The sequence below is a fragment of the Neofelis nebulosa genome, chromosome 11 (genome assembly GCF_028018385.1).
Source record: "Neofelis nebulosa isolate mNeoNeb1 chromosome 11, mNeoNeb1.pri, whole genome shotgun sequence".
NCBI classification, from domain to species: Eukaryota; Metazoa; Chordata; class Mammalia; order Carnivora; family Felidae; genus Neofelis; species Neofelis nebulosa.
The window spans coordinates 50,057,336-50,073,670 of NC_080792.1; the positions used below are offsets into that span (position 1 = coordinate 50,057,336).

General features: G+C 39.5%; 1 protein-coding gene across 1 annotated transcript in view; it reads right to left on the reverse strand.

Moving 5' to 3' along the window:
• The window catches only part of MIB1 (MIB E3 ubiquitin protein ligase 1), a 129,227-nt gene extending 114,722 nt beyond the window's left edge, over positions 1–14,505 (reverse strand). The window contains exon 1 of the mRNA XM_058692531.1: positions 14,245–14,505. Coding sequence (XP_058548514.1) covers positions 14,245–14,473 — 229 coding nt within the window. The 5' untranslated portion in view covers positions 14,474–14,505. The remainder of the gene's footprint in view (positions 1–14,244) is intronic.
• Positions 14,506–16,335: the final 1,830 nt, after the last annotated feature.

Genomic DNA, 16,335 nt, shown 5'->3' on the forward strand with positions numbered 1-16,335 from the left:
ATTTAAAAAATCCTAATAAGACTAAAATGGTACCTAGTTAACCCTCTAAATTTGTTCCCTAATTGAAAGATTTCACCTAACATAAAAAAGTATTTACAAATCATTAACCATTATTTAAATGTAATTACTTATTGTGGCGTAACTGTTTGTTGATGTCATTTAACCAGTCAAGAAACCCTATTTCTGAGTTAAGGATTCATTCAACTTTAACCCCAAAACAATGTGACAAAAACATTACAGAGATTAAAGAGGGCTAGCCACTTACAGTATGCATCCTATTCTCCCTGAAACTTTAAACTACTTAGTGGTTTAGAAATTGTCTCAACAATAATTAAAATTCCTAATGAGGGTAAGGCCTTTGTGACCTGCCAGCTGGTTGCCGTATTCTACATTCCTTTCTCTTGAGAAATACTAAATTAATGAAAATAAGACTGTTATTATTAATAATACTAGCCACTGTTTATTACCACATCAAGCTAATGAGACTTACACACATTTTAGTTTAACCTTGCCAACCATACTAAAAGGCAGGCATCATGATCCCCATTTATAAACGAAGATATTTAGGCTCAGAAGTAACCTATGTGAAGTCACACAACATTAGCAAGTGCCAGGCTCAAATTCAAACCTAGGTGGGTGTGAGTACAAAGCTTGGCCCTCTTAAGCTCTTCATTCCACCAGGGTTTTTTCTCCATCTGATCTTATTTAAATAATTACATATCTAGAGCATCATGTTCCCCATTTAACCCACTAGAGTCAAAATACTATAAGTTATCAAAAACCTATTCTAATATTCAAATAAATCTTAAAGAGATACACTTTAAAAATTGAGATTACTTTTTAATTTCACCAATGTAGTAGAGTGAAACATCACTACTTCCAACCAACTCTTGGTACACACTAAGAAAATGTCCTTGAAGGCATTTCACCCAAAATCTCCCACTTCGTCGTATCTTTCTGCTGGACAAGTTCTTCTCTCATCTATTTTTGCATCCTCTACTACTCCACTGTATTACAAGTTTGCATAATAAAATTACAATCATGCCCCATACAGTCCAAAGAAAAGAAACAAGTTATCAAATTAGGCATACAATTGGGAATTTTAGTAGTATGTTTGTTATTTTTAAGCACTTGTTGCATAGAGGTAGAATGTGAATGAAGTCAAACAAAATTAAGAATTTTATCACTTTTTCTCCTGCTAACTGGTAAAAATTCACTATTTCATTTTAGAAGCAAAACATCTGCCTGTGTACCTTGACCTACTCCAACTTCATTTTACAAGTGAAGAACTAAGGCTCAAAAAGACTAATGTTATAAAGTTGAAAAAAATAAAGAGGTAAGACTGACAAACCCAGATTTGAATCTCCACCATGAACTTATTACTTGTGAAATCCTGGGCAAGTTAGTTCATTTCTCATAGCCTATTTTCTCATCAGTAAAATAAAGGCTATCAAATAATATTTTTTCAGGATTAAATGAAATAAAGTTTATAAAACACTTAGCACAGTGCCTGACACATGACTGGAGCTCATGAAATGTTAGTCCACTCCCTAGTTAACAGTCTCACTTGATAAAATATAGAATGAACAAATACCTTAATTTCCCTATTAAGCTAGATCATTTTCCACTACTGTATGAAAAGAGACTGGAAAAGGGGGTGAACAAAACACCATAATGTTAGCTATGGCAATTCTAAGCTGTTATGATTATCATTAGCCCTGCAAAACCTTTAAATATCAAATAATGACCTTTTTTTAAAAATATAAAAACATTTCTATCCCATTGTTTGTCTTTTTAGAAACAAAATTATCATCAAGAAGATAAATATAGGGGTGCCTGGGTGGCTCAGTCAGTTAAGTGTCCAACTTCAGCTCCGGTCATGATCTCACAGTTTGTCAGTTTGACCCCACATCAGGCTCTGGGCTGACAGCTCAGACAGAGCCTGGAGCCTGCTTCGGATTCTGTGCCTCCCTCTCTCTCTCTGTCCCTTCCCTGCTTGCATGCTCTCTGTCTCCCTCTCAAAAATGAACATTAAAAAAAGAAGAAGAAGATAAATCTACCCTGGAAAAAAATCAAATACTCATATCATGAGTATGTTTACAGAATATAAACTAATTCTAACCAAAGCAACTATCTACAAAGGGAAATACGCTTAAAAAAAAATACTCCAAAGCAACAAATGAATGTCTGGTCTATCTGCTGTGTTCCCCTACCTCCTGAACTAATTTAAATCCCCAAGATCTTAGTTGTGTTCTATAAATTCACTTATAAGCAAGCTGTATAGAATTCAGAACCCATTTTCTTTCCCAAACAAAGTTTTAAATGTACCAGACTATTTCACAAGAACCTGTTTACACAGAACTATGGGCATACAAAGGTAAAAACTGTTAATTAAAATTGATAAAAACTCTCAACAAAGTGGGTTTAGAGGGAATACATCTCAACACAATAAAGGCCACATATGATAAACCCATAGCTAACATCATACTCAATGGTGAAAAGCTGAATGCTTTTCCTCTAAGATCAGGAACAAGACAAAAATCTACTCTTTCCAGTTTTATTCAACACAGTACTGAAAGTCATGGCTGCAGCAATCAGACAAGAAAAAGACATAAAAGGCACCAACACTGGTAATGAAGAAGTACAACAGTCATTATTTGCAGATGTCATACCATTTATAGAAAACCTTAATGATACCACCAAAAAACTATTAGGATAATAAATGAATTCAGTAAAATTGCAGGATGCAAAATTAATATACAGAAACCTATTATACTAAAACACTAATAATGAAGTAGTAGATAAATTAAGAAAGCAATCCCATTTACAATTGTATCAAAAGGAATGAAATACCTGCAAATAAATTTAATCAAGGAGGTGAAAGACCTCTACTGTGAAAACTGTAAGATATTGATGAAAGAAACTGAAAATGATAGAAACAAATGGAAAGAAATACCATGCTCATAGACTGGAAGAATGAATATTGTTAAAATGTCTATACTACCCAAAGTAATCGACAGATTTAATGTAATCCTTAACCAAAATACCGACAGCATTTTTCAGAGGTAGAACAAATAATCCTAAAATCTGTATGGAACCACAGAAGATCCCAGATAGCCACAGCAATCTTGAGAAAGAAGAAACAAAACTATGAGTATCACAATCCCAGACTTCAAGCCACACTACAAAGTTATAGAAATCAAAACAGTATAGTACTGGTATGAAAACAGACAAGATCGATGGAACATAATAGAAAATCAAGAAATAAACCCCCACTTGTATGGTCAATTAATCTACTACAAAAGACACCAAGAATATACAACAGAGAAAAGAAAAAGTCTCTTGAATAAATGGTGCTAGGAAAACTGAACAGCTACATGCAAAAGAATGAAACTGGACAACTTTCTTACACCATACAAGAAAATAAATTCAAACTAGATTAAAAATCTAAATATAAGACCCCAAACCATTAGAATTTGTGGAAGAAAAAGCAACATTTTTCTGTATTTGTCTCCTCAGGCAAAGGAAACATAAGCAAAAATAAACCATTGGTACTACATCACACTAAATAAAAGGCTTTTACAGCAAAGAAAACCATCAACAAAATGAAAAGGCAACCTATGAATGAGAGAAGATATTTGCAAATGATACATCCAGTAAAGGGTTAATATCCAAACTATATTAAAAAATACATCAAACTTAACATCAAAACAATACAATAAAAAAATAGGCAGAGGACCTAAATAGACATTTTTCAAAAGAAGGCATACAGATGGCCAACAGACACATGAAAAGATGCTCAGCATCACTAATCATCCAGAAATGCAAATCAAAACAATCACACCAGTCAGAACGGCTAGTACCAAAAAGATAGGAAATAACAAGTGCTGGCAAGGATGTGATGAAAAGGGACTCTCATGCACTGTTGGTGGGAATGTAAGCTGGTGCAACCAGAATGGAAAACAGTATGGAGGTTCCTCAAAAAATTAAAACTAGAATTACCATATGATCCAGTAATTCCACTGTTGGGTATTACCCAAAGATGGCTCCTGGATGGCTCAGTAGGTTAAGCATCCAATTCTTGGTTTCAGCTCAATCACGATCTCATGTTTTGTGGGTTTGAGACCTGCATCAGGTTCTCCACTGGCAGCATGGAGCCAGCCTCGGATTCTCTCTCTCTCTCCCTCTCTGTCCCTCCCTGACTCGCGCTGTGTCTCTCTCAAAATGAATAAACTTAAAAAAAAATTATTTGGGGTACCTGGGTGGCTCAGTCAGTTAAGCATCTGACTTCGGCTCAGGTCATGATCTTGTGGTTTGTGAGTTCAAGCCCCCTGTCCGGCTTTGCGCTGACAGCTCAAAGCCTTGAACCCAGTTCAGATTCTGTGCCTCTCTCTCTCTCTGCCCCTCACCCGCTCATGCTCTGTCTCTCTCTCTCCTGCAAAAATAAACATTAAAAAACTAAATAAAGTTATTTTAAAAAGAAAAATGAAAACACTTACTAATACAAAAAGATACATGCACCCTTATTTTTACTGCAGCATTATTTACAATTGCTAATATATAGAAGCAACCTACATGTCTAATGATAGATGAATGGATAAACGTGATGTGGTAGACATGTACAATGGAAAACTACTAGGCCATAAAAAAAAATAAAGTCGCCATTCACAACAACATGGATGGATCTAGAGGGTATTATGCCGAGTAAAATAAGTCAGACCAAAAAAAGACAAATATCGTATGATCTCATTTATATATGAAACCTAAAAAAATAAATAAATAAATAAATAAAAAACAACAACATAAAAGGGACACACACTCATACAGAACTAGTGGTTGCCAGAGGGAGAGGGGTAGGGGGATAGGCAAAATAGGTGAAGGGGTTTAAAGAGGTACAAATTTCCAGTTATAAAATAAATAACTCAGAGATGAAAAGTACAGTATAGGGAATATAGTCAATAATGCAGTAATAACTTCGTATGATAACAGACGATAACTACACTCACCATGGTGACCATGAGTAACTACAGAATTGCTGAATCACTGTTGTACACCTGAAACTGATATAACACTATGTCAACTATATTTCAATTTAAAAAAAATAAAAATAAAGGAGCACCTGGGTGGCTCAGTTGGTTAAGCATCTGACTTTGACTCAGGTCATGATCTCGAAGTTCGTGGGTTTGAGCTCCACATCAGGCTCTGTGATGACAGCTCAGAGCCTGGAATCTGCTTCAGATTCTATGTCTCCCTCTGTCTCTGACCCTCCCCCACTCACACTCTCTCACTCTCAAAGTAAAACATTAAAAAATAAATAAAAATTGTTGCTATGTTCCTAGTTCCAATGGAGGCAATGTTCTATCACTGTAATCCAGATAAAATGGTAGAAGAGGCAAGCTAAATGATGTAGGGACATACGAAAATGTGTGAGTAAAGAAATGAGTTTTAAGAAGGAGAAATGTTCTTGGGGCTCCTGGGTAGCTCAGTCAGTTAAGCCTCTGACTTTGGCTCAGGTCATGATCTTGCAGTTTGTGGGTTCGAGCCCCACATCGGGCTCTGTGCAGACAGCTCAGAGCCTGGAGCCTGCTTCGGATTCTGTGTCTCCCTCTCTCTCTGACCCTCCCCTGCTCACACTCTGTCTCTGTCTCTCTCTGAAAAGTAAATAAACATAAAAAATTAAAAAAAAAAAAAAAGGAGAACTGTCCTTAAAAACAAAAAAAAAAAGGCCATTTTCCCATAGATACTTGAAATGCATAAGCTCTTGCTAGGTGACTTAGAGCAATGGTTTCCACAGTGAGGTACATGCTCAGGGTATATAGAACAAGATTCTGTAAAATGCAAGAGAAAATCAAAGTCCACAATGTCTTATCTGTAATGCCAAACTCCAAGTGTTTTTGTAAGTTAGCAGCAAACTCCAGTTAGTCATAAACCCTGATCTGAACAAACAAGAGGCTATATATAGTATGTAGTCTTTATCATCCCGGTAGTATAATTATTCATATGCTTCCCTGAAGAAATGTTAATTTACTTGATTACATGGTACTGCTGTGGACCTCAAAGTGGATGTTATGTACTATGTTGCACACATACCATATTATAGTTCTAAAATCCAGAAGTATACACTTGGTCCCAAGCATTCGGAAAAAAAAGGGGGGGGTTTGGATTTCCACTGAAACTTTTATATTTATTTTTTCTCTAAAAATATTAAGATTGAGATTAAGTTTCACTAATTGGAAATCACTGAGCTGACACCAGCACCCTCAGGGAGTCCACACAAAAACTCACCCCTCGGGGCGCCTGGGTGGCGCAGTCGGTTAAGCGTCCGACTTCAGCCAGGTCACGATCTCACGGTCCGTGATTTCGAGCCCCGCGTCAGGCTCTGGGCTGATGGCTCAGAGCCTGGAGCCTGTTTCCGATTCTGTGTCTCCCTCTCTCTCTGCCCCTCCCCCGTTCATGCTCTGTCTCTCTCTGTCCCAAAAATAAAAACAAAAATAAATTAAAAAAATAAAAAAATTTAAAAAACTCACCCCTCACACAGAGAACACAGGTGTCCTGGAGGTGAGGGGGTTTGAGAGCAACGGGTCCTAACAATGTTGCTCACCTCTGGTACATTAAGACATGCTGCAACTTTTTTACTGTATTAGTTACAGTCCAGTAAGGAGACATAAACTACACCAATCCACCACTTCTAGAAATAGGGAAACAATGAAAAAAAATGGGATTACTAAAGGAGGGATTCTATAGGGGTAGGATCCAGACCTTTATAAAGGCGCTGTGACTGGCTGGTGCTGGTGTCACTGAGTGGGGACACACTGATGATGTTTCTGGTTATATTGGAAGTAACCTGGAATCAAATACTGATACTGAAATCCTGCTAGATGAGATGATGCCAAAAGAAAGCAAGAAAAACAGAAAACAGCAATTTCCTTCTCCCACTCTAGCCTTCCAGTCTCCTTTGAGCGCCCCCTATTGGCAGATCCAGCAAGGATCCAGCTGGCAAAAAAATACATGCAGAAGCCATCCCAGCCTCACAGGATAGAATACAGAGAGTGGGTTTGAAGCCAAGACATAAAAGCTTAAAAACCAGTATAATATACTCAGAAATGCACTTCATCGCTTTGGATTATCTATCTTTATGAGGTCTCATAAAAGCTAAAGCATCTAGCAAAATCAAGAATGGGATCAAACTGAATTTAGAATCAGACCTGATTTACTAATATATTAAACTAAGATTTTTCTAAAACAATGAAGAAAAACCATACTGCTCTCCTTTTTAAAAACATTTTTTTTAATTTTTTTTAACGTTTTATTTATTTTTCAGACAGAGAGAGACACAGCATGAACGGGGGAGGGGCAGAGAGAGAGGGAGACACAGAATCCGAAGCAGGCTACAGGCTCTGAGCCATCAGCCCAGAGCCGGATGCGGGGCTCAAACTCACGGACCGCGAGACCGTGACCTGAGCTGAAGTCGGACGCTAAACCGACTGAGCCACCCAGGCGCCCCTAAAAACATTTTTTAAGTTTATTTTTATTTATTTTGAGAGAAAGATAAAGAGCAAGCAGGGGAGGGTCAGAAAGCAGGGGAGACAGAATCTGAAACAGGCTCTGCACTATCAACACAGAGCCTGATGCAGGGCTCGAACCCACAAACCGTGAGATCATGACCTGAGCCCAAGTCAAGAGTCAGACGCTTAACAGACTGAGCCACCCAGGTGCCCCTTGCTCTCATTTAAAAAACAAAACAAAACAAAACAAAAAATTCTGAACATAAGCAAAATACCAAAATACCATGCTGAAGGCTGGATCCTTTCAGCCTAAGTGTTTATTTACCCTTTTTCCACATATATTTCTTCCATAATTTTCAGTATTTAAATTTTACATAAGAAGCACAGTGTTATCTACAGTAATTCTTTGTGGTTTTTGGTTTTTTATATGTAATTTTGAGTCTGGTGTCTTTTTTTTAAGTTTTTATTTTTTTTTAATTTGTTGAGAGTGTACATGCACACACAAGCAGATGAGAGGCAGAGAGAGAAAGGGAGAGGGAGAGAGAGAAAGGGAGAGGGAGAGAGAGAAAGGGAGAGAGAGAAAGGGAGAGAGAGAAAGGGAGAGAGAGAAAGGGAGGGGGAGAGAGAGAGAAAGGGAGGGGGAGAGAGAGTGAAAGGGAGGGGGAGAGAGAGAAAGGGAGGGGGAGAGAGAGGGAAAGGGAGGGTGAGGGAGAGGGAGAGGGAGGGAGAGCGAATCCCAAACTGACAGCACAGAGCCCCACTCCAGCTCAATCTCACGAACAGTGAGATCAAGACATGAGCTGAAATAAGGGTCAGACACTTATCCAACTGAGCCACCCAGGCACCCCTACGGTAATTCTTTGAAACCTTTTTTTTACTCAACATATAATTGGTAAATATACACTAATTTTTTCATTTTAACTAATATTTTACTGTATGAGACTCATGTAACATTATATACAAATTACATATAAACTTTTAGTAGTTACCAAATTATTGGTTTTATAAATACTACAATGAATTTCTCTATACATAACCTCTTTACAGATTTGTACCTGAGGATCTCATGGACATACACTTAAAAGATTTTCTCAGTTGCAGGATATGTGTGTTTGTAAAGTTTACAAGACTGCCAAACTGCTTCTCAAAGTGGTTGTATCAATTTTCTGTCCCACCAATAACCTGAGAGTTCTGATTTCCCCATATTCTTTATCAATACATACTACTTTTAGACTTTAAATTTTTGTCAGTCTGACTGGGGTGAGGTAAAAGATATCTCTTCTTAATTTATATTTCCAGGTTAGTTGAGTCAGCTATATAAATAGTTATTAGTTCTTTACTATTTACATCAAATCAAACTTCTAAAGCTAGAAGAAAATTTTTATTTAAATTGATCTAATCCATATATCTCATACATAAAGAAAAAAGTCAGCTGTCTTCTAACTTCTAACTGAAAATTTTCTCCCACACCTGGTAATGCAATTATCTATGTTGCCCCTAACCAATAAAACAAAAGAAGCTTTACATATATGAGGTAAGTTTTCAGTAATTTGAATTTTGGGTAAGATCTGATAGTTTAGATATGACAATGTCATATCTCTGTCAACGGCAAAGCTTGGCTTCAACAGTATAGAATGACTGGAACTTTGAGCTGCTGTTTGGAACAAAGAAAACTCAAAACATTAAGAACCTTGATAAAGTGAAAAAATAGAAGAATAAAGACCGACAAGCTGGAGAATTTGACAGTTCATATGCAGATCAATTACTATATGCAATGAGTGATCCTGGATTGGATCCTGGACCAGAAAAAAGACATTAGTAGGACAACTGATGAAATCTTAATAAGGTCTGTAGATTAGTTACTAGTATAATATTAATGTTATTTTTCTGGTTTCAGTAATTGTACTTTGTAAGCTGTTAACATCTGAAGAAGATGAGCAAGAGCAAAAAGGAACTCTTTTTACTAATTTTATAATTTTTGTAAACCTGAAATTATTTCAAAAAGGTTAAATTTATTTTTAACTATTATGTAAATAAATATCAAGTACAATATAAATGTAATATTTAATAAATCTCAAGAATATAATAAAGTACCAACAGATATTAATTGTTAAATATTTTGAAGAAAAAAGAGAAAAAAAATTGAAAGTAGTATTATAGTCCTGGGGAAAAATTAGATCTAAGAACTTGTGATCTGTTCAATCCTTTAAGGAAAACAAAAGTGAAGAAATTAAATCATAGAAATTAAAATATTTCAACAGCACTGCATAAGAAGGCTAGCTATCCTGTATCTAGAAATGCTTTTTTTTAATTTTTTTTTCTTAATGTTTTTATTTTTGAGACAGAGAGAGACAGAGCATGAGCAGGGAAGGGGCAGAGAGAGAAGGAGACACAGAATCGGAAGCAGGCTCCAGGCTCCGAGCCATCAGCACAGAGCCCGATGTGGGGCTCGAGCCCACAGACTGTGAGATCATGACCTGAGCTGAAGTCGGACGCTCAACTGACTGAGCCACCCAGGTGTCCCTAGAAATGCTTTTAAAACGTCTGCTAAAATAATCAGATGAACAAGATGAATTGTTACATATAACAAATTAAATGTATAAAGTCATGTAAATTAAACTGAGATTTTAAAAAAATTACCTCTAAAAACACCTGCTTTTATAAAAGATAATGAAACTATTTATGACAGATATACTCCATACCACAAAACACACAGACAACATTAACATCCCTTCAAAAACTGCTGTAGTATAGGATTTGTTACACTTTACCCTGGAAAGATATTTAAATTTCCCCATAAACCTGCAATTACTGATACCAAGATGCCTCCAAATTATTTAGTTGTGGTCAAACTTTAGCTTGAACTAGCATGATAAAATTTTAAGAGTGTGCAGAAACAGGTATATGCCTCATACAGTGTTGTTGAGAGTGTAAAGTGGTAAAATGTCTTTAGACAGCAGTTAACCAACATCTATCAAAATGTTAAGTATGTGTACCCCTTGATCTAGCAATTCCACATTATAAGTACTCAGCACTGGGGTGCCTGGGTGGCTTAGCCAGTTGAGTGTCCAATTTCGGCTCAGGTCATGATCTCTCAGTTGGCTGAGTTCAAGCCCTGCGTCATGCTCTATCGCTGACAGCTCAGAGCCTGGAGCCTGCTTCAGGTTCTGTGTCTCCCTCTCTCTCTTCCCCTCCCCCACTCCCTCCCTCCCTCCCTCTCTCTCTCTCTCTCAAAAGTAAATAAACATTAAAAAAATGTTTTTTAAATTAAAAAAAGTACTCTGTACATATGCATAGGATTTATTCACTGCATCATTGTAAATAAGACCTGAAACAATATAAATGCCCATCAATAAAACACATTAAATAAATTATTACATCCAGTCAACTGGTATACTATGCAGTTATGAAAGAATAAGGTAGACCTATATGTGCTAATAACATGGAACAATTCCCAATATGTACTATTAAGTGAAAGAAACAAAAGTGCAGAAGAGAATATAGTGTACTACCATTTGTACCTTTAAAAGGCAGTAGATTTACAGTACATTAATAAATATGCTTCCAATAAATAGAGTATTATGTAAGAATACACAAGAAGGTGATATCAATAGCTATCCCTTTTTGTACTGTTGAATCTTTTCTTTGGGGCATGCATATTCATTCTTCTCAATGTTTAAAAAGCCAGCTAAGAAACACAATTTTATGAATTATCTTTTCAAAAAAACTGAGCTGGCCTGTGTTAGTTTCCTTTCTGTTGCTGCTAATAACAAATGTAAACCCATTTCAGATTTGTTAAGCTTTGTCAAACTCAATCAAGCTGTAGAAGTAGCTTACTTATAAATTAACTCAAAATGTATTAAAGACTTTAGCATTAAGACATGAAACCATAAAACTCCTAGAAGAACACATAGGAAGTAAGCTCTTTAACAATGATTTTGGCAATGAATTTGTTGGACTTGATGCCAAAAGCAACGAAAGCAAAAATGAACAAGTGAGAATACATCAAACTAAAAAGCCACTACACAGCAAAGGAAACAATCAACGAAAGGAAAGAGCAACTTACTGAATGGGAGAAAATACTTGCAAGTAATACATATAAGGGATTAATATCTAAAATACATAAAGAACCCGCACAATTCAACAGCAAAAAAAAAAAAAAAATCTGATTAAAACATAGACAGAGAGGGTGCCTGGCTGGCTCAGTCGGTTAAGTGTCTAACTTCAGCTCAGGTCATGATCTCACAGTTCATGAGAACGAGCCCGGGTTGGGCTCTGCACTGATAGCATTGATAGTGCAGAGCCTACTTGGGATTCTCTCTCTCTCTCCCTCTCTCTCTCTCTCTCTCTCTCTCTCTCTCTCTCTCTGCCCCTACCCTGCTCACGCTCTCTTACTCAAAATAAATAAACTTAAAAAAAAAATGGACAGAGGATCTAAAGAGGCATTTTTTCAAAGACATACAGATGGCCAACAAGACACATGAAAAAATGCTCAACATCACTAATTATCACAAAAATGCATATCAAAACCACAAATGAGGTATCACCTCACATTTGTTAGAACAGCTACTATCAAAAAGACAAGAAATAACAAGCATTGGCAAGGATATGGACAAAAACAAGGATGTTCTCTGTTAGTGGGAACATAAATGTGTGTAGCCAATGTGGAAAAGTGCCTCAAAAGATTAAAAATAGAACTACTATAGGATCCAGCAATACTTCTGGGTAACTAATCGAAGCAAATGAAAACACTAATTCAAAATGATCTATGCATTCCCATGTTCACTGCAACATTATTTACAATAGCCAAGACAAGGAAACAACCTAAATGTCCATCAATGGATGAAAGGATAAAGAAAATGTGCCATATGTATATATATATATATATATATATATATATATATATAAAATGGAAAGAAATGTAAGAAAGTAAAGGATAAAGAAAATGTGCCATATATATATATGCCACATATATATATATATATATGTGCCACATATATATATATATATGTGCCACATATATATATATATATATATGTGCCACATATATATATATGCCACATATATATATGCCACATATATATATATGCCACATATATATATGCCATATATATATATATGCCACATATATATATATGCCACATATATATATATATATGCCATATATATATATATATGTGGCATATATATATATGGCACATTTTCTTTATCCTTTACTTTCCTACATTTCTTTCCATTTTATATATATATATATATATATATATATATATATATATATGTGTGTGTGTATATATATAATGAGATGTTACTCAGCCATAAAAAAGAATTAAATCGTGCCATTTGCAACAACATGGATGGACCCTGAGAGCACTGTGCTAAGTGAAATAAAATAAAACACAGTGAGAGACAGATACTGTATGATCTCATTTACACATGGAATCTAAAAACAAAACAAAACAAAACAACAAGCTCATAGATACAAAGAACAGATTGATAGTTACCAGAGGTGAGTGAGAGTGGGTGGAATGGGTGATGGGTGTCAAAAGGTACAAACTTTCAGTCATAAAATAAATAAGTCATGGGATGTAAAGTGTACTTTACATGATGACTACAATTAATAACACTGTAGTGAATATTTGAAACTTGCTAAGAGAGTAAATCTTACAAGTTCCCATTACAAAGGGAAAAAAATTTTACAACTACGGATGGTGATAGAGGTTAACTAAACTTACTGGGATGATCGTTTTGCAATATATACAAATATCGAATCGTTATGTATACATGTAAAACTAGTATGTCAATGATACCTCAATTTTTTTAAAGTAGCTTCTTTATGCATTCTGAAAAGTAACAAATTTTAAATTTGAATTATTTTCAACTAAATAGATATCATGGACAAATCTATAAATATAGCCTTGATTAAAATAATCCAATAAAATAAAGTTCAGTTTACCCCATTACATAAAAATTCTAGAGTCAATAACAGATCCCTGAAATTTTGTGAATCAAACTGACTCCTGTGAACGGGTAAGTCTCTGACATAACCTTACACACAAAAAAAATCTGGCGTCTAATCCACTTGGAAAAAGTATTTAACACAAAGAAATGGTTCAGCAGTTTAGACTGTTTTTCCCTCTACTGATAATGAACCAATTGAGGTGAAAAATCATTCTACAAAGTCCCAATTAACATTCGGCTACTTAATTCCAAGTCTGTCTTTCTATGTGTTACAGGAGGCCATACATACAAATGTACGTACGTTACGTACGTACATACATACATACATACATACATACATACATACATATATAATTGGCATTTCAACAATCCGAGGTACCAGAAGCCCCTCGGCAATTGTAACCCGTCAACTAAAGACCATATGGCTAGGCAAGCCTCTCTTCAGACAGTTATCACTCGGTGGCTGATTAATTTCAATGGCTTATTAGACAGGCCTCTCCAGACCCTTTCCCTAGAGAAGGAGGAGGAGGGGAACGGTCTGTTGTTTTCCCGGTGCTTTGTGCCCTCCAGGCTTGAAAGCATCTTGGTGACGGTGCAGCCATCATTTCCCGTGGGGGTAGCGGTGTCTTTTCGGCAAGTTTTTGTTTACGAGGTACTGAACCCAAAATCCCTTTGGCTCGCTCCCTTTCCATCTCGGGCTTCTCCCAGGCGTCCCGACGCCCACCGGGCCTCGCCCGTTCCCCGCACACGCGCAGACCCTGGGCCAGGGGCCAAGACTTACCCGTGGGCGCGCTATCCAGGATGCGCAGGTCGTAGGCCCCAGAGCAGCGGTAGTTGGCGGCGGTGCCGTTGTCCCACACCACCACCACCTCCTCGGGGCTCTCGAAGCTCCGGACCGTGCCCACATGGCCCTCGCCGCCGTCCTGCTTCCCCCACTTCCAGTCCGGGCCGCGCACCACCCGGGCCCCGACCCCTTCCACCATCACCCGGTTATTCCGGGAGTTACTCATAGGGGCCCGGGCGGTGGGCTCTGCCGCCGCCGCCGCCGCCGCCGCCGCCGCCGCCGCCGGTGGGCCCGTGAGGGAGTTGGGCCCGGGCCGGACTCTCGGCGCCGGCGGGAGCGGCAGCGAGCCCCGGGGGACGTGGGAATAACTCACGGGGGCGGCGGCGCGGTCCCCGACAAGCCCACAGCCGCTCTCCAGCCGTCGCCGCCGCCGCCGCGCCCCCCGCTCGGACTGGAGGCCGGACCGCAGCGGCTCAGAGGCGGCGGCGGCGGGCGGGCAGAGGGGAGGGGGCCGTGGGCGGGGACTCCCCCGCTTCCTCCGGGCTCCCCGGCCGGGCTACAGCGACGGCCGCCAGGAAACCACGCTCTCCCCCGGCCGGGAGCGCGGGGAGCGCAGGGGGCCGGGGGAGGCTAGCCCGGGGGGGACGGCGAGGGCAGCGGGGAGCAAGCTTAACTGTCGGCCTTTTTTCTCCCCCAGCCCCTCGATCCGGGGTGGGCGCCCGAGTGCCGGCGCCGTCTCCTCCCCCGTGGGCAGCGGTGGTACCTCCCAGCGTCCGGCGAGCGCCCGGGCCCACGGGCCCCCTTCTCTGTGCCCCCACGCACGCCGCCGCGCTCCGCCCCGCCACAGAGTCCCCGCCGGGCGAGAGCGGCTCCACATCCGGATAGTGACGCACTCAAGACTAGAGCAACCCCTTCTCTCACTAGGAGGGGAATCCTCAGCAACAGTAGGGCGGAAAGGGTTTTGGAGAGTCGCGCGACTGGTGAAAGAAAGGAGAAGAAAATCGATCCCTAAGCGTCTCTCCAGGGCCCGATGAGAGTGCGCATGCGCCTGGCCCAAAAAAAAAAAAAAAAAAAAGAGGAGGGGGCTACACGGCCAGCCCAGCCAGAGGCGCTGGGAGGGGCGGTAAATGGGGTTGTGGCCTACGGGTGGTGAGGCGCGCCCCATTGGTTGTGAGAAAAGGGGCGGAGCAAGAAATCTGTCCCACTGACCTGGAGGTGGGGCTGGAGGAAATCAACCGAGATTGGGATCCGACCCGGGGCGCTGAAACTGGGTAGCTATGAAGAGGTCAGTCTTAATCTTTAAATTCTAGTGTACCTCGGTGTAGAGTATGTGTTTGGGATTCCGTGTTGTTTTGGTCTTTTTTTAACAGGGTCGGAAATAGAATAGATTATAGCACAGATTAAGGGCGACCTGTATTTTTGTATGTGTAAATTTCAAACCAGAGTGGGTGATTAAGGATGTACTTTTTGGGGGAAGAGGGGGGAGCGGGGCAGAGGAAGAGAGAGACTCTTGCGAGGGGTGGGGCTCGATTCCTGAACCCTGGGATGAAATCAAAAGTCAGATGCTCAACAGGCTGAGTCACCCCAGCAACCCTAGGGATGTATTTTAACCATTCGGTAGAATGGTACCGAATGTGAGCAATGTACAAAGTCCTTTGGAAGGTGGGTCTTGTCTTCAAGTGGAGTCAGGGTGCTAAGTAGACTCCAAACAGTACAAGCACCTGGGAGAGTTTACATGCACCTTGCCCATTGATAATTCCCATCATTCAGTCCCTGAATGCAAAAGACAACCTTGAAAGGAAAATAAGAGGACTGTAAGAGTGGTTTCTGGCTATTACTTAAATGACATTATGGTGTGTAGGATTTTTGGGGCCCCTGGATGGCTCAGTTGGTTGAACATCCGACTTTGTCTCAGGTCATGATCTCCCGGTCTGTGAGTTCCAACCCGGGTCGGGCTCTGTGCTGACAGCTCAGAGCCTGGAGCCTGCTGCTTCAATTCAGTGTCTCCCTCTCTCTCTGCCCCTCTCCCGTTAATGCTCTGTCTCTCTCTCTCTCTCTCTCTCTCTCTCTCTCAAAAATAAATAAACA